At 41.1% G+C, this 19,256-nt stretch overlaps 1 protein-coding gene across 1 annotated transcript; it reads left to right on the forward strand.

Moving 5' to 3' along the window:
• Positions 1-484: 484 nt before the first annotated feature.
• On the forward strand, positions 485-3,365 carry LOC132486709 (uncharacterized). The gene is given in 3 exon segments (XM_060094304.1): positions 485-1,411; positions 2,387-3,198; positions 3,200-3,365. Coding segments are annotated over 3 exon segments (1,905 nt in total).
• The last annotated feature ends 15,891 nt before the right edge of the window (positions 3,366-19,256 follow it).

Consider the following 19,256-nt stretch of genomic DNA (forward strand, 5'->3'; position numbering starts at 1 on the left):
TAATTCATCATTTAAGTTGAAGTATAGTTGATTTACAATGTTGTGTTAGTTTTAGGTGAACAGCACAGTGATTCATATATATATATTCTTCTTCAGATTCTTTTCCATTATAGGTTATTACAAAATATTGAGTATAGTTCCCTGTGCTATAGAGTAGGTCCTCAGTGGTTATGAGAGTCACTCTTTAAACATCAGAATCTTGGAGTGTACAGTGAAGGGAGGCCGAGTGGCTCTGCGAGCTCCTCTCTCTCCACTTTCCCATAGAGAAGCCCTGACTGGCCGCTGAGGGCGAGCCACACACACGCCCTCGCGCCCGGCGAACCCGCGCGGTCACTATCATATGACACAGGCTTTGCCGCAGTTCATCTTCCTCCCTGTGTACTTTCCGTTTGCCTTCCTGGAATTCTGCTGCATCACAGAAGCTGGAAGTTCTGATGTTCCATTGAACTCACGATGGAAAGTCTTGACTTGACCGGTCAGAGTAATGAAAGGCAGTCATAGAAATAAAGGTTATTCCGCAGAAGGAGAAGGAGCTGGAAAACGACCAAAACGAAAGTGCCTTCAGTGGCATCCATTGCTAGCAAAGAAACTTCTTGACTTTTCAGAAGAGGAAGAAGAGGAAGACGAAGAGGAGGATATTGATAAGGTTCAACTTCTTGGGGCCGCTGGTCTAGAGCAAGATGGTGAAACTGAAGATGATGAATCACCAGAACAGCGAGCCCGGAGACCAATGAATGCATTTCTCTTATTTTGCAAACGTCATCGCTCTCTTGTACGTCAGGAACACAGGAACAGGCTTGATAACCGAGGTGCTACCAAGATACTAGCTGATTGGTGGGCTGTTCTCGATCCAAAGGAAAAGCAGAAATACACAGACATGGCCAAGGAGTATAAACATGCATTTATGAAAGCAAATCCTGGCTACAAATGGTGTGCTACCACAAACAAGCCTGTGAAATCCCCAACATCCACTGTCAATCCACGGGAGAAACTATGGGCCTTCCCATCTGACTCTTCAAGAGCCTTGCCAAGCCCCAAGAAAACAAAGCCTGAAGAAATGCCTCAGCTTAACTTTGGGATGGCTGATCCTACTCAAATGGGAGGCCTGAGCATGCTGCTTTTAGCTGGAGAACATGTTCTTGGTACACCAGAGATATCCTCTGGCACTTGCAGGCCTGATGTTTCGGAATCCTCTGAATTGCGTCAGGAGTCACCATTATTTCAGTTTGCCGAGATATCTTCAGGTACCTCCCACCCTGATGTTCCGTCAAAACAATGTCAAGCATCAGCCTTGTTTCAGTTTGCAGAGATCTGTTCGAAGACTTCACAGTTGGGCGGTGCTGAACCTGTAAAACGCTGTGGAGAGTCTGCACTCTTTCAACTGGCAGAGATGTGCCTGGCATCAGAGGGGGTGAAAATGGAAGAAAAGCCAAAGAATCAGATGGCGGAAGAATTCAAGAACTGGAGAAGGGCAAGGAAGAAAGAGAAATGAAAATGGAGAAAATAGATGAAGCCAGGTTCCAGAAAGAAGCAGAATTTGAAAAATCAGCTAAGGAAAATGTAAGAGATTCTAAGGAATTAAGAAATTTTGAGGAGCTGCGAATGGATGATATAATGGGTATAAAAATGGAAGCTCCTAAAGCAATTAAAAAGGAAGAATTAGAGGAAGATCAAAAATGTAGTCACTTCCCTGATTTTTCTTACTCTGGCAGTAGCAAGATAATAATAAGCGATGTTCCCAGTAGGAAGGATCACATGTGCCATCCTCATGGCATTAGGATCATCGAGATTCCCACAGCGTTAAGCAAACCAGAAAAGCTAAAAAAGGAAAAGAAGAAAACCAAAATGGATCGACAGGGAAATGATAAATCCACACCCAAGAAGACTTGCAAAAAGAGGCAGTCCTCGGAATCTGATATCGAGAGTGTCATGTACACCATTGAAGCTGTTGCAAAGGGAGACTGGGGCATCGAGAAGCTTGGAGATACCCCTCGCAAGCAGGTGCATACATCCTCGAGTGGCAAGGGAAGCATTTTGGATGCCAAGCCACCAAAGAAGAAAGTGAAATCAAGAGAGAAGAAAATGTCAAAGGAGAGATCCTCAGACACCACCCAAGAGTCAAGACCTCAAGATTTTATCAGTATTTCTGCCAGCAAGAACATTTCTGGTGAGGTCCCAGAGGGTATAAAAGCAGAACCTTTGACCCCTACGGAGGATGCATTACCACCCAGTCTATCGGGACAGGCCAAGCCTGAGGACAGTGAGTGTCACAGAAAAATAGAGACTTGTGGCTCCCGGAAATCTGAGAGGTCTTGCAAAGGTGCTCTTTATAAAACCCTGGTGTCTGAGGGTATGCTCACCTCTCTGCGAGCTAATGTTGGCAGAGGGAAACGAAGGTCAGGAAAAGGAAAGTCCTCTGATCGTGAAGAGTGTTGGCATGAAGAAAGCTGGACATTTCACCAGAGTGGGACCAGTGGAAGCAAGAAGTTCAAGAAGACAAAGCCAAAGGAAGACTCTCTCCTTGGCTCAGCAAAGCTGGATGAAGAATTTGAAAAGAAATTCAACAGCCTCCCTCAGTATAGTCCTGTTACATTTGACCAGAAATGTGTACCTGTCCCAAGAAAAAAGAAGAAGACCGGACATATGTCCTCAGAACCGACCCAAACCAGCAAAGGTCCTTTCTAGTCTCAGAAAAAGAACTTATTCCACAAAATTGTCAGCAAATACAAGCACAAAAAGGAGAAGCCTAATGTTCCGGAAAAAGGAAGTGGGGATAAATGGTCAAACAAGCAACTCTTCTTGGCTGCCATTCACCCTACAGAAGCCATATTTTCAGAAGACAGAAACACCACAGAGCCTGCTTATAAGGTTACAAATGCCCCATCCATTCCCAACACTCCAGAGCCAACAAGGGTGCAAGAACCCTTGGTGGGCAGTCAAAAGAGAAAAGCAAGGAAAACCAAGATCACACACCTTGTCAGGACAGCAGATGGCCGGGTATCACCAGCAGGAGGTACTTTGGATGACAAACCAAAGGAACACCTGCAGAGGAGTCTTGTTAAGGTGACCGAGACAGGCTGCAATGACGAATGCTCACACAACCGAGAGGCCACGGAGACGCGGAGCAGCACCCCGGAGATGCCCGCCGTGTCTGCGTTCTTCAGCCTCGCTGTGCCGGCCGAAGTGGCTGCCATGGAAAATGCATAGAAGTCAGAGATCAACTCCGCTCCCCCATGATGGACAGCCAAAAGAAATGCCCCCGACTCCTGTACTTATTTCTTGCGCTGACCAGTGAAGCGCCCTTTAATTGTAAAACATTGTGCTTTACCTACTACCCTAGCCTTGTCTTTATTGAGAGATGCTAGTGAGTCCATGTGGTGGCAGATAGAGACAGCAAACAAGTGCTTGTTGCCCTACACGGCCCAGATTCACTTGAAGCAGAAGTTGGCACCCTGGGCCAGTTTGTTCTTTCAGAACCCAGAGTCTTTGAGGGTGATGTTGTCTGTCTGATAATGAGCAGAAATGGGATGATCCTAGAGCTTTGCTTTCTATGGAAGGCTTTTGATGGTAATAGGTGGTAACTTGGTAAAAGGCTGCCTTTACTGTAGCTAATCCAGCATCTCTTTTACCAACCAGAGAGTGTGAAACTAGTTTCATATATTACCTAGTTATTCTTTCAAAACAAAAACCAAAAGCAAAAAAACAAAAACTGACACACTGCACTAGTTATTATTAGATATTCTTAGTCTTTTTTGTACATGGAGGTTTATGTTCTAAGATGGTTTATATAATAGGCTATACCTACATTTACATTGTAGAATAATATTAAAAAGCCTCTTCCAGAGACTCCCAAACAGCACGGGCAGGCAGATGTACCGCTGTTAGCGGTGTATGCTCGGCCTTGTGGTCCATATATTCTGCACTTTTATATTTGCCACCAGAGTGGTAGTTTGCTGGCACAAAGAGAAAGAGAGAGAAGAAGAAAAATTACAGTTCTTACAAGCAGAATTTTTTTCTTAGCCTTGAGTGACCAAGAAGAATTTGCTTGGGTCCAATTGTGGCGAATATTTTCCCAGACAGGGGAAGAGTCCAGCAGATTACAGATTACTGATGTTTTCATGCCTTGAGGATTCTTTTATTTTTACACAAGGGTCTGAGTGACCAATGGATCGTTCATACAGACAAAAAAAGAAAAATAGTATTCAGAAGTGACCTTAGGATTACTTCACTATTCAGAACACATTGAAGACACACTCACTTTGTGTGGTCTTTGAGCTACAGCCCTTTTACATCCATCCCAGACAGACTGGACGGGTAGCAATTGCTATGCACAGCCTAATTGGCACTGCAGGTTTTTAGAGCCATTTTGAGTTTTTGTGGTTACGGAGGTATTGATGAGGGAGGTGTGCCTGACCAGAGTGGGACTCGCAGTTATAGATCCACCTGCAAGTTTCCTGTTTCCTTTTCATGTTTTGTTGCTTTTGAACATAAAACCAACCATACATATGCCAGTGCAACTGGATTAACTGGCTTAGAACATTCAACATATTGACTCCATCACCTGACGTTCACAGTATCTTGTTTCTTAGCAACAGATGCAAAGTGATAAATCAAAATTCGTCGGCGGCTACAGATTTTACAGGGTATTTGTTCCATAGCACAAAGTATTTCCCCACTCTTGCATCACAGCACAAACTACCAACTTTTAAGTATTGGATTCCAGCAATAATTTTTACTGGTTTTCAAACTGGCGGAATTTTGATAGTGTTAGTTCAAGTTTGAAACTTTTGAATTAGATCTCTAAATGGTGACAGTTTACAAGGTTTTATCTAGCTATCTTATTTATACTTGACTGAATTGTAATGATGATTTTTTTTCTCATCGTAATTTGACCTAATAGCCATACCAAAAAATGACTCTATTAGTACTGACTAGGTTTAGCTTTTCACGGTTGTAGATGTTACTTCAGTTTCGGTGCTGGAAAATATGTACAACATACTAACAGAATTGAAAAAGAACAGAGAGATTTGGGCTTTTGTTTTTTTCAAAGCAGGTAAAGAGGGCATCAGGGCATTGGAACGGTGTCCTCAAAAATGCATATTCCTTGTGGGCATGGAGGAAGAAGGAATTAGTAAGCAAGGTTAATCAGAGGCAGAAGCTTAGCCCCATTCACACAGAAATAAATCAGGTGAGCAACCCCAGATTTTAGCATGATATTTTTACTACGATGCTGTTGTATTAATATTTTCTAAATTTCGAAACACAAAGTGAATGTTTGAAAATTGCTGGGTCCCAGTGTTGGTGGCTGTTGGAGTTTCTGGACCACTTGCTAGCAGTGATTTAAAAATTATAATTAGCTAAAATCCAAAAAAAAAATAAAATCAACAACAAAAGTTGTTTGGTGCAGAACATGCACCTTGACAATGGCACTAACTTGTTATTCTCTAGAACATGTTAGAATAGGTCTATTTTTGCCAGTGCCCTCTCCTCCAGTCCTCTGATTACATTTCACTAGAGTTCCTTAACAGAGTGCTGTATATTCATGGGACCTTTCTTAAAAAGAAGCAAAACAAAAGATGACTTTTTTCTATGTGATTAATATATCTTACTTGATCTGCTTTTCCTAAACCTCAGTGGCTTTTCCCTTAGGCAGGGGTCGGGGTGGAGGGCGACCTACTGGATACGACTGTTTTCAGGTACTTTAGAAAAAAAAAAACCCACCTTTTTGTAGACATGCTTAATTTTTAAGCGGTTAGGCACTGAGAGTAGCAGAAATCCTGCAAAGCTCTATAGTCTTTTAGACACTCACCTTGTCATTTCTCTGAGTAATGTCTTGATTTCAAAAATAGTGCTTTTCTCATGCCCTGAATCCACTGGAGAGGGGTGTTGGTATTTTCAGGTAACAACATTTGTGAGCACAAATATTGCAGACCAACATGTAGTTCCCTTCCAAATTTATCATTTTCATTTCACTTCTCTCATTCTTTTTTATTTTAGAAAATCATATTGCTATGGTGTGTACCTTAATCTGCCAGCAAACACCATCTACACTAACATTTGTCCCACAAGCATCCTCAAGAGAAAAAGTTGTTGCACCTTATATATATTTCAAGCAAACCAAAATATGATGCTCTTCTGCCTTTGTTTTATTCTAAATTGTTGTATCATATCTTTCTGAAACCATTCTGAATCTAGTTGAAATTCTCAATATTTATGCTTTTACCTTAATTTCTAGATTCAAACCTGTATATAAATCTTTGGAACAAAATTGTCCTAGCCCTTCTCTGTGTTGCTGGAAGTGGATGATTTAGTCTCAGATGGAGACACAGTACTGTTCCAGTTTTCTTTAGCCTTTTATTTATTTAGTTATTCTGGGTATTTTCCTATGTAATTTTGAAGTGTGTAGAGTATACTATAGTTACTGAAGCTGCAGCTCCAAGAAGCTGAGTGAAAGAGAGAAAATACTGTAAGACGCCCTTCTTAAGTGTTTATTTGTTTGGATAACTGTAATGAGGCCAGGAAAAGGCAAAAGGTCCCACAGCCACTTTGAAGACACAGGTTCTTATCCCCAAACTAGGTTAGGTCCCAGATTTTAGATGAAAATGGTGAATTCTTTAAAGCCCTCTTTTTTAAAAGGATATATCATACCATTGTAATTCTGACAGTCTTTTCCCCCCCGAAAATTTATTTATTTAATTCCGTCAGATGAGCTTTCTACCAGTGCCCCCTCAAAGCCATGCTCAACTCATTCCCACGTTATCACTGTTATTATAGTTCCTGCCATTCAAACTGCTGCCGAGAAAAAAAGTGATCGAACACTGTGAACAAAATGAAGCATCTGAACGGGTCTGGTTATTTAGAATCCAACTTGTGTAATCCCTGTCACTCTCTTATCAAGTCAGATGCTACTCTGCCTGAGTCATAGAAAATTTTGTTTGCACTCTGTAGTCCTTGGCTCATCCTCTGGAAATGTTTGCACCTATGTAAAATCTCAAGCAGATTATAAATCGATACAGCACTAGGAGTAAGCTGAAAACTGAATGACATGTTTTGTCTATACAGTTCCGGGAGAGGGATGGGGAATATCAAGTAGCTCTGTTCCAAGTTTGGCATTTGGCATTAATGTGAAGCAGTGGGACCATGCTGCCTGTTAAACTACTGTATGAATCCTAAGTGTTCTGGAGACCAGCAGCTGGAGGCTGGAGGCCAGCATCCATACAGCAAAGGGGAAGCATCGCCGCTTCTTGGGGGAAAAGGAAGGAAGTCGTGCAAGGCCTGGAGTCATCATTTGTAAAGGGGAAGTCGGGGTGTACGTGATGCTGTGAGAAGGTTCACTTTTGATTGCACTGCTTCACAGAGCCCTCAGATAAGGCCAATCCTAATGGGCTACCTCGGCTTTAACGGTTAATTCCAGTAAGTCCTGTTTGAAAGGTTTGTCTTTTTTTGCTTCTACCGTCAGGGCCACTGTTTTCCACTGCAGTGTTTTGACTTCCCAAACCACCTTCTCCAGAGAGAACAATGTATTGCTGAAAATGGGCAGTAGAAGCAAATGCTCTTATTACATTTGACCTATAAAGTATTCAGAGTGACTGTTAGGTGGGAATTAAAATTTAGCTTTCCCCACATAGGATCTTGTTTTGCACCTTATAAAGAGTGTACTAATTGTTAATTAGGTGTTGCTTTTATTTAGACAAGCATTCCCAAAGAATTAGATTTGGATTTTGTGTTTCTTTGAGTTTGGGGATTTTTTATTTTACAGTTATCTTATTTAGATTGACTAACCTCATACTTACAATAAAAAAAGAAACAGTGGTTCAGTTCATCTTACCAGATATGTCTGGTGATGTATTCAGAGTCTGATGGACTGCTTTGCTTTTATATAGTTTGGAAGTGATAGTGAAGTTTATTATACCCCATATTAAATGACCTTGTCCTTTTCACTGGGGACATTATCTTACATTTTAGAAACAGAAGCAGCAAAAGAGTGAACAACAAGACAAGTACATTTGATTCCCCTCATACACCTCCATCTGTTTGTGCTACGCTTTCCTTAAAAATATCAATATACATTTTCTTCACACATACAAAAAGTTTCCTCTCCTGGCCAAATTTTATTTGTGGTGGTATGATTTATAATAATAACAGAAAAGAGGAAACCTTGTACTTAGAAGTTCGGTGGCCACTGTTTCCTTGTTGCAGTCAGTGGTCAAAATTGATCCTGCCCTGAAGTTGATCTTTTTTATTTATTTATTTATTTATTTATTTATTTATTTATTTATTAGTTTCTGCTTAATAACAAAGTGAATCAGTCATACATATACATCTGTTCCCACATCCCTTCCCTCATGCATCTCCCTCCCTCCCACCCTCCCCATCCCACCCCTCCAGGCGGTCACAAAGCACCGAGCTGATCTCCCTGTGCTCTGCGGCTGCTTCCCACTATCTATCTACCTTACGTTTGGTAGTGTATATATGGCCATGCCTCTCTTTCGCTTTGTCACAGCTTACCCTTCCCCCTCCCCATATCCTCAAGTCCATTCTCAAGTTAGGTCTGTGTCTTTATGCCCGTTTTACCCCTAGGTTCTTCATGACATTTTAAAAAAAAATTCCATATATATGTGTTAGCATACGGTATTTGTCTGTCTCTTTCTGACTTACTTCACTCTGTATGACAGACTCTAGGTCTATCCACCTCATTACAAATAGCTCAGTTTCGTTTCTTTTTATGGCTGAGTAATATTCCATTGTATATATGTGCCACATCTTCTTTATCCATTCATCGGATGATGGACACTTAGGTTGTTTCTATCTCCGGGCTATTGTGAATAGAGCTGCAATGAACATTTTGGTACATGGTCTCTTTTTGAATTATGGTTTTCTCAGGGTATATGCCTCGTAGTGGGATTGCTGGGTCATATGGTAGTTCTATTTTTAGTTTTTTAAGGAACCTCCATACTGTTCTCCATAGTGGCTGTACCAATTCACATTCCCACCAGCGGTGCAAGAGTGTTCCCTTTCTCCACACCCTCTCCAGCATTTATTGTTTCTAGATTTCTTGATGATGGCGATTCTGACTGGTGTGAGATGATATCTCATTGTAGTTTTGATTTGCATTTCTCTAATGATTAATGATGTTGAGCATCCTTTCATGTGTTTGTTGGCAGTCTGTATATCTTCTTTGGAGAAATGCCTATTTAAGTCTTCTGCCCATTTTTGGATTGGGTTGTTTGTTTTTTTGCTATTGAGCTGCATGAGCTGCTTATAAATTTTGGAGATTAATCCTTTGTCAGTTGCTTCATTTGCAAATATTTTCTCCCATGCTGAGGGTTGTCTTTTGGTCTTGTTTATGGTTTCCTTTGCTGTGCAAAAGCTTTGAAGTTTCATGAGGTCCCATTTGTTTATCTTTGTTTTTATTTCCATTTCTCTAGGAGGTGGGTCCAAAAGGATCTTGCTGTGATTTATGTCATAGAGTGTTCTGCCTATGTTTTCCTCTAAGAGTTTGATAGTTTCTGGCCTTACATTGAGGTCTTTAATCCATTTTGAGCTTATTTTTGTGTATGGTGTTAGGGAATGATCTAATCTCATACTTTTACATGTCCCTGTCCAGTTTTCCCAGCACCACTTATTGAAGAGGCTGTCCTTTCTCCACTGTACATTCCTGCCTCCTTTATCAAAGATAAGTTGACCATATGTGCATGGGTTGATCTCTGGGCTTTCTATCCCATTCCATTGATCTATCTTTCTGTTTCTGTGCCAGTACCACACTGTCTTGATTACTGTAGCTTTGTAGTATAGTCTGAAGTCAGGGAGCCTGATTCCTCCGGCTCCGTTTTTCGTTCTCAAGATTGCTTTGGCTATTCGGGGTCTTTTTTTTTTCCAAACAAATTTTGAAATTTTTTGTTCTAGTTCTGTGAAAAATGCCACTGGTAGTTTGATAGGGATTGCATTGAATCTGTAGATTGCTTTGGGTAGTAGAGTCATTTTCACAATATTGATTCTTCCAATCCAGAAGCATGGTATATCTCTCCATCTATTTGTATCATCTTTAATCTCTTTCATCAGTGTCTTATAATTTTCTGCATACAGGTCTTTTGTCTCCTTAGGTAGGTTTATTCCTAGATATTTTATTCTTTTTGTTGCAATGGTAAATGGGAGTGTTTTCTTGATTTCCTTTTCAGATGTTTCATCATTAGTGTACAGGAATGCCAGAGATTCCTGTGCATTAATTTTGTATCCTTCTACTTTACCAAATTCATTGATTAGCTCTAGTAGTTTTCTGGTAGCATCTTTAGGATTCTCTATGTATAGTATCATGTCATCTGCAAACAGTGACAGCTTTACTTCTTCTTTTCCGATTTGGATTCCTTTTATTTCCTTTTCTTCTCTGATTGCTGTGGCTAAAACTTCCAAAACTAGGTTGAATAAGAGTGGTGAGAGTGGGCAACCTTGTCTTGTTCTTGATCTTTGTGGAAATGGTTTCAGTTTTCCACCATTGAGGACAATGTTGGCTGTGGGTTTGTCATATATGGCCTTGATTAGGTTGAGGAAAGTTCCCTCTATGCCTACTTTCTGCAGTGTTTTTATCATAAATGGGTGTTGAATTTTGTCAAAAGCTTTCTCTGCATCTATTGAGAGGATCCTATGGTTTTTCTCCTTCAATTTGTTAATATGGTGTATCACATTGATTGATTTGCGTATATTGAGTAATCCTTGCATTCCTGGAATAAACCCCACTTGATCATGGTGTATGATCCTTTTAATGTGCTGTTGGATTCTGTTAGCTAGTCTTATGTTGAGGCTTTTTGCATCTATGTTCATCAGTGATATAGGCCTGTAGTTTTCTTTCTTTGGGACATCCTTGCCTGGTTTTGGTATCAAGGTGATGGTGACCTCGTAGAATGAGTTTGGGAGTGTTCCTTCCTCTGAAATTGTTTGGAAGAGTTTGAGAAGGATGGGTGTTAGCTCTTCTCTAAATGTTTGATCGAATTCGCCTGTGAAGCCATCTGGTCCTGGGCTTTTGTTTGTTGGAAGATTTTTAATCACAGTTTCAATTTCAGGGCTTGTGATTGGTCTATTCATATTTTCTATTTCTTCCTGATTCAGTCTTGGCAGGTTGTGCATTTCTAAGAATTTGTCCATTTCTTCCAGGTTGTCCATTTTATTGGCATAGAGTTGCTTGTAGTAATCTCTCATGATCTTTTGTATTTCTGCAGCGTGAGTTGTTACTTCTCCTTTTTCATTTCTAATTCTATTGATTTGAGTCTTCTCCCTTTTTTTCTTGATGAGTCTGGCTAATGGTCTGTCAATTCCTTAAGTTGATCTTTATGCACAGAATTAGTTACTGTGAACATTACTACTCTTTCCAGAGATTTTCTAATAACTTGGGCCAGAACTGGTTACCGAGGAGCAAGGACCTAATTCCATGCCTCCACACCCTCCCACTGCACCGCACCACACGTCTTACCTCACAAGCTCTAACCTAAATCACAGAGGCACGCGTTTCGTGGACTAACCATCACATCCCCTGGCGGCCTCAGGGGAGTGCTCACGTCCACTGACACCTCCCTTTAGTGCGTCAGCTCGTAGCGGCAGAACTGGGGTGGGGGAGGTTTGTGATCTGGAGCTCAGCACATGCTCGGCAACATGTTTCTCATTTCCTTAGCATTCATGGCTTGCTCTCAGGAATCTGTCGAAAAGGAATAAAAACCACCTGAGAGTCCACATTACCAGATTATGAACTTTTCCCATAGGTTTGAATTGCTTACTTACCTATTATAAATTAACCACAGCTTCATTTGGCCACCAGGTCTTAAGTCTGTTGACAGTTTTCAGCATGACCGAATTGCTCATTTTTCTTGCTTTCAGAAATTGGCTTGGTTGTCTTTAGAGTTGGTGTAAACGTGCCATGTAATAAATGATTTCCACTTAATGGTACAACAGAATTATTGGTTTCTTAGATGTTTGGTAGTAAAAGTCAATATACACGTTTATATAATTTCTTTCCTCAAAATCTTATACTTAATTTAATTTCTAAAAATTGCACATGTAAGTCATGTGTATAACATGCTAAAGTACTTTAACTGTGATCTTAAAACTGAATAAAAAATATTTAATAGAAAATCAGAATATTGGGCTTCCCTGGTGGCGCGGTGTTTGAGAGTCCACCTGCCGATGCAGGGGACGCGGGTTCGTGCCCCGGTCCGGGAAGATCCTACATGCCGCGGAGTGGCTGGGCCCGTGAGCCATGGCTGCTGAGCCTACGCGTCCGGAGCCCGTGCTCCACAACGGGAGAGGCCACAGCAGTGAGAGGCCCGCGTACCGCAAAAAAATAAAAAATAAAAAAAAACTCAGAATATTTTAGTATTGCAAGAGTTCTGCAGCTCTTAATAGTTTGTAAATCCACTATCTCATTTGTAATTAACATTCTCAATTCTCTTACTCTATGCCTTTTTATAAGGGAATAGTTAAGACAACTTTCTTTGTTGAAAAGGGTATAAGGTATGACAAAGCCCTGAGATATTTCAGGAAATTGTATTTATTGAGAAACTGACCAAGAACCCACATTTTTCCCTGTTACTGTATGAAGTCTCCAGAGAAAGATTTTCAAAGACTGTCAGTTCAGTATTCACTGGAAGAAGTCTGGCTATTTTGATACCTAACTGAATTTACATAGATCATCTACATTTGAACATTCAGAGGTACTTAAGAACATTGCTTTTGTTCTGGACCATATGATGTATTTTAAAATTTAAAGTTGAAACATAACATATAGTGCTTCTTTGCAAATATGAGTCCAAATAAGAACAGAAATCAGTCACTGTAGAAAAACATGTAGCCCAACAGAAATCTTGACTGGGCAAGGAAGCTTCACCTACTTCACCTAGGGACGAACCCGCGTCCCCTGCATCGGCAGGCAGACTCTCAACCACTGCGCCACCAGGGAAGCCCTGAAAGGAATTTTTTATCCAAAGTTTATAATGAGTGTCTACAAATCAGTGAGAAAATTACAAATGCCCAGTTTAAAACTGGGCAAAAGATAAAGACAAGTTATTCACAGAGCAAACTGTATAAATAATAAATCAACACATAAAAAATGTTCAACCTCACTAGAAATCAGGGAAAAGCCAATTTAAACATGAGATCGTATTTTTAACTTCAAATTGGGGGGAAAACCGAAAGAGGGAGTGTTGAGGAAGGATTTGGGAACCAGTTCTTTACATATAGTACTGATAAGGTTGTAAATTTCAGGGAAATTTGTGAAGGAACATTTCAAAAGTTTATACATCCAGCAGTTCTACTTCTATAAATCTTTCCTAGAGATATGTGTACCTGTGTGAAAATTTATATTTACAAAAAAATATTTTCTGCTGCGTTGTTGGCAATGACAAAAAATTAGAAGGAACCCAAATTCCCATCAATATGAGTGGTTAAATGACAGTAGAGCCATACTCTAGAATGCTCAGCTTCCAGTAACCAGAATAAGCTCGACCAATGTGCACTGATGTGAAAAATTTCCAAGATACATCTTAACCCCCTTGGTAGTATTCTTTTTTTTTTTTTTTTAATTTAATTTATTTATTTTGGGCTGTGTTGGGTCTTCGTTTCTGTGCGTGGCTTTCTCTAGTTGCGGCGAGCGGGGGCCTCTCTTCATCACGGTGCGCGGGCCTCTCACTGTCGCGGCCTCTCTTGTTGTGGAACACAAGCTCCAGATGCGCAGGCTCAGTAGTTGTGGCCCACGGGCCTAGTTGCTCCACGGCATGTGGGATCTTCCCAGACCAGGGCTCGAACCCGTGTCCCCTGCATTGGCAGGCGGATTCTCAACCACTGCGCCACCAGGGAAGCCCCGGTAGTATTCTTCATATCTTAAAATGTGCATACCTATGACACATAAATTCCATGTCTAATTTTCTGTCCTACAAACCTACGAAAAGCTACAGACTTCTGATCAATATCCCCCAAACTATTGTCAATTGTAAGAAGTATGTCCAAAAGAAAAAAAAAGAATCAGAAATCTGTTCAAAACCAGCAGATTTTAAAGAACTTATTATCCCCTCACCCACCTCTGTTCTGCTATAGCAACACTGGAAGACTGCAACTAGGAAAGAGAGCAAGCCTAACTCCCACCTCAAATCTTGTCTCTCAACTACAGGGTATGATGAACTCATTTAAAAAATATATTTAAAGGAGACTGAACCCTTAGGTGAAAGACCCCAATAAGTTATTTCCCTAAAATAGACAGTAAATAAAGACTTTGGAATGCGTTGCAGTGGAAAGATGTGAAATCTCTTTCTTTGGGTCTTCTTAAAATTATCACATTCCCACATATGTCTGCAGTGTTTTAAATATTTTCCATTTATGTAGTAAACATTGAAAGACAGAAAGACAGAGGTTATTTCCAGCTAGATGTTATCCTTTCCCCCCAATGGAACTATGCTTTCCTTTCTAGACACATGAGCTCTCCTTTTTCGAGTCTGAGATTGGAAGTTCTCATGGTTGAATTGTTAACACATTTATCTTTATTTGGGTTGAGTTTGATCCAGCTACTCTGAAGACTATGGTTTCTTCACTAAAAATTGCTTCCATTGTAGATTTATCACCTGGTTGGCAAACGCTGGATAACTTCAGGCACAAGAACATTACTCTGAACCTGGGTGTGGTCAGTGAGATAGAAACCAACATTTTTTTTCCTTCATGATATGAAATATACTCTAACTTTACTCCCAGGGTTTTGTCCAAAAAACTCATAAAACATAAATTGACTCTGCCCTTCAGACTCCCATGTTCTCCTCCAGTCTACACAGCAAAGTCTAAGTTCAATTACACTAAGACTGATGCCAAATTTCAAAAAACGAGAGCACCCTCCATTTCTGCTAGTGCCAGGTGTGTTGTTCCAGGTGCACAGAAGTATCTTAAAAAGTCTTAGTAAATCTCATTCTACAATAAATAATTACTCAACAAGTTCTCTCTGGACCAGGGTATACTAAGCCAGTGTCTGCTTTCTATTGCAGGCGAAGAAGTTTGTGGTCTTTCATGGAGCTTCCATTTACCAACCTGGAAATGGCATTCATTTTATTGGCTTTTGTTATCTTTTCCATCTTTTTTTTTTTTTTTCTTTTTGCGGTATGTGGGCCTCTCACTGTTGTGGCCTCTCCCGTTGCGGAGCACAGGCTCCGGATGCGCAGGCCCAGCGGCCATGGCTCACGGGCCCAGCCGCTCCGCGGCATATGGGATCCTCCCAGACCGGGGCACGAACCCGTATCCCCTGCATCGGCAGGCGGACTCTTAACCACTTGCGCCACCAGGGAGGCCCTTTTTTCCCTCTTTACTCTGGCTTCCATCTACACTGACCCGGATGAGAGGAATGAAGGTAAACACAGAGAGCTCTTCATAAGAGTCCCCGTTTCCTTTCCCCACCCAGTCATCTTTCTTTGATTTGGTTTAGTTTCTATTCTGTATGTGAGAATGAGTTTGTTTTGGGGTGTGCTGTGTGTGTGTGTGTGTATGAGAGAAGGGAGACAGAGAGACAGAGAAAGAGATTTTTATTAAATAGCCAGAAATATCTACTGTGGCATTTTACCATTATTTATTAAGAGAGGTTTGGAAATGGAAACGATTATTCACATGACTTTTAATCCCAGAATTTTGCAGGTCTTATGCCCTGAATTTTATATCTATATCTATATCTATATCTATATCTCTCTATATATGTATATGTATATATATAATTTTTCTTTCACCATCCTCCCATCACTGCCCCTCATCCCTGTCCCCCATCAGAAACTTAAAATGTGCAAAAAGCACAATATCTTTCAAAGTCATTAAAGGAAATTTTCACAGGCTAAATGCAAGTTCACAAGAAACAAATTCCATTATCGTATACATATATGGTGTGTGGAGGTGTGCGCTTTTGTTCAACTATAAATAAGAAGGAAAAGAATTAAAGGTCTTTTCCTAATGAGCTCTTGTCAAAGCCCAAACTTTCAAAAAAAATGTAGAAGCGTTTAAAAAACTCAACACCACATGTTTGCTTATTGCCAGTCATAACAATTATTAGCAATAATATGTAATTTAAATGGCAGTTCTTGGTATTTCACTGTAGTTCAGGTCCTACCAAATTTCACACAAAATTAATGGTGACTGACCATTTTTGAGGGCAAAAATTATATATGTGTATATATATATATATATATATATATATATTTATATATTTATATATATATATATATGGCATATGGTAAGGAAATAATATATGTTTGTAGAGAATAAGATAAAATCATAAAAAGAAAACTGTGCTTCCTAAAATTGTGATACCTCTCCATGAATTTTTGGCTGTGAAAGAAGTGCTCTCTGTAAAAGACAATAGTATTCTCTGTCTTATAAACATACTACACTTACAGAAGTAGAAAACAAGAAGCCACAGTAAACAGACATTTAATTTCTGCTGACATGAAGATTGGGAAGCGTAACTGGAGTCCGTAAAGTCTTTTCCATGCTCCATATTGTTTTAGTTTAAAATGGGTTTGGCTGAAAGAAAGAGTAAGAGCAAAATTGCAGTTACTTTAACTAGATGATAATGTCTTTCTCTCACACATAAAGGAAGCCTGGGGGTAGAAGTTCCCTCCTGACACGACTCCCTGGTATCCTGGACCCAGGCCACACTGTCTTGGTTCCCTCCCATCTCCTATGGCAGCTCCCATGTCCGGCACTGACCCAGCTGGCCCATCTTCCACTATCATCTATGCATGCCTGTCAGCAAGAAGAAGCAAGAGGGCACACCTCTGTCTTTTAAGAGCGCTCCCAGAACCTACACTCACCACTTCCCTTTGGCCAGAATTTAGTCCACGGACATACCGAAAGGAAAGCTGGGAAATGTCATAGTTATTCTGGGAGGCGTGTGTGGAGCAAAAACTTTGGGTTTTGTTCCTAAAGGAAGAGGGGTACAACCAGCAGTGTCTGCCAGACCCGTAGACTCCTAACCATGCATTCACTACGGGGCTGGTAGTCATGAAATTGGGGAATATTTGAGCTAGAAGGAATGTTAAGAGAGCATCTGATTTACTGATGCTTAACCAGAACTGAATATCAGAAAGGCACCTCATACTTGGGGCCCATCACAAACCCAGCAAATACGCATTTCTGGGTGTCCCACCTGGCCACGTGTCTTTAAACAAGACCCCCTACCCCCCCCCATTTTTCTAGCTTTCTTCTCTGGTTAAGAAGCATTGACCAACTATTCATGTTTCAGATGTGACAACAGAGACCCACAAATGTTTAGTGAGTTTCTCAGGGGCTCAGTTAATTAGCAGAAGAGCCAAAACTAGAGCACAGACTCCCCGTTGCAGGTTCCTGCCCCCTCTCTGCACTCCCATGACTCCTGAGTTATGATCCATGGACACAGACAGCCAGAAGACTGGGCCAGTCATAGACATTGACCTTTCCTTTACACTTCTGTATTCCGTTTTTCATAAGTTCCTTTTTCTTCTGCTCTATTCCTCCTATATCTGAGGTCTACTTTCCAAGCTAAAGCAATTCCTCCATTTGAATACTGTTCACTAACAGAACTAGACCCAGCTGCCCAAGAATTCTCATCGAAGAACACCCTTGCTTCCCTTCGTGACCACCAGGTCGGTGCCAAGCACAATTTTGCATGAAAGTACAAAATGTATACACTTTCCTAAATGTGGTAAGACCCAGGAGTAAAACCCACCTTCATTAAAATTGCAGGGCTATTTTCATCTCCTTTCTGGCACAAGCAGAGAATTGCAGGAGCCACAAAAATAAACTTAAGAGAGGCAGATTTAATTTCACATGTGTATTTAAAATCTGATAGACTCAGCTATGGGCAATGGAGAATCTAAATCTGAATGGGACTCAGCTCCTATGTCAGGGAGCTGATTGTCTCATGGAGGATTCAGTTGTATAACCAGAGCAGACCCAGTGAATGGGCTACCAGAGTTTTCAACTAAGGAGGATGGGGTCAGAACGGAAGCTCTTCCTTGGGGGTATTGCGGTGGGCTTCACGGAAGAGGTGGCCACCCTGATGCAGGTGATATTGACAGAGTAGGGTGGGTGGGGTGCATTCTAACTAAGAATACAGCTTAAGGAAAATTACCTGACCGAAAAAAATGAAATGTATAAGAGGAAAAATCAGCTATGGTTTGGAATGTACCTTAAGTCCAACAAGGAATTGAACAGAACTGATCATTGGCCAGAATCTTCTCAAGTCCTTCAGAGGTCAGAAGACGAACAAAGCATTTTAACAGGGAGTCTCTTAAACTTAAGAAACGGGTGCCTCTGACCTCAGCCTCCCACGTGAGAGCAAAGGCTCTCAAGCTCTAACTTGCACATAAGTCACGTAGAGATTTTATGAAAAAGTAGACTACTGTTCAGTAGGTCTGGGTGGGACCTGAGATTCTGCATTTCTAAGAAGCTTCCAGGTGACGACCATGGTCTAGAAGACGAGCCCAGCCACAGATGTGACGCTTGCAGGCCCCAGGGGGCCAAGCTCATCTGTGTGCAGCAGGGGAGGTGGGAGCTTGGCTACGTGGCTGGGCGTCCACGTTCCGTCCCGTAAGCAAGGCCCTACAGGACACGGGGCAGACCCAGAGCTGGAGGGCAGGGCCTCAGCCTCCAGCACAGCGCAGTCTTGCCTCAGGTCCTAACGTGTCAGGAGTGGGTGGATTAAGGTTTAAGAAAATATTTTATATGTTTAGAAGAGTTGAGAGTCATTCTTATTTTTTTAGGGAAGAAATTGTATTTAATTAGATTAATTAATTCATCATTTTAAGTTGAAGTATAGTTGATTTACAATGTTGTGTTAGTTTTAGGTGTACAGCACAGTGATTCATATATATATATTCTTCTTCAGATTCTTTTCCATTATAGGTTATTACAAAATATTGAGTATAGTTCCCTGTGCTATAGAGTAGGTCCTTAGTGGTTATGAGAGTCACTCTTTAAACATCAGAATCTTGGAGTGTACAGTGAAGGGAGGCCGAGTGGCTCCGCGAGCTCCTCTCTCTCCACTTTCCCATAGAGAAGCCCTGACTGGCCGCTGAGGGCGAGCCACACACACGCCCTCGCGCCCGGCGAACCCGCGCGGTCAGTATCATAGGACACAGGCTTTGCCGCAGTTCATCTTCCTCCCTGTGTACTTTCCGTTTGCCTTCCTGGAATTCTGCTGCATCACAGAAGCTGGAAGTTCCGATGTTCCATTGAACTCACGATGGAAAGTCTTGACTTGACCGGTCAGAGTA

The sequence above is a fragment of the Mesoplodon densirostris genome, chromosome 1 (genome assembly GCF_025265405.1).
Source record: "Mesoplodon densirostris isolate mMesDen1 chromosome 1, mMesDen1 primary haplotype, whole genome shotgun sequence".
Lineage (NCBI taxonomy): Eukaryota > Metazoa > Chordata > Mammalia > Artiodactyla > Ziphiidae > Mesoplodon > Mesoplodon densirostris.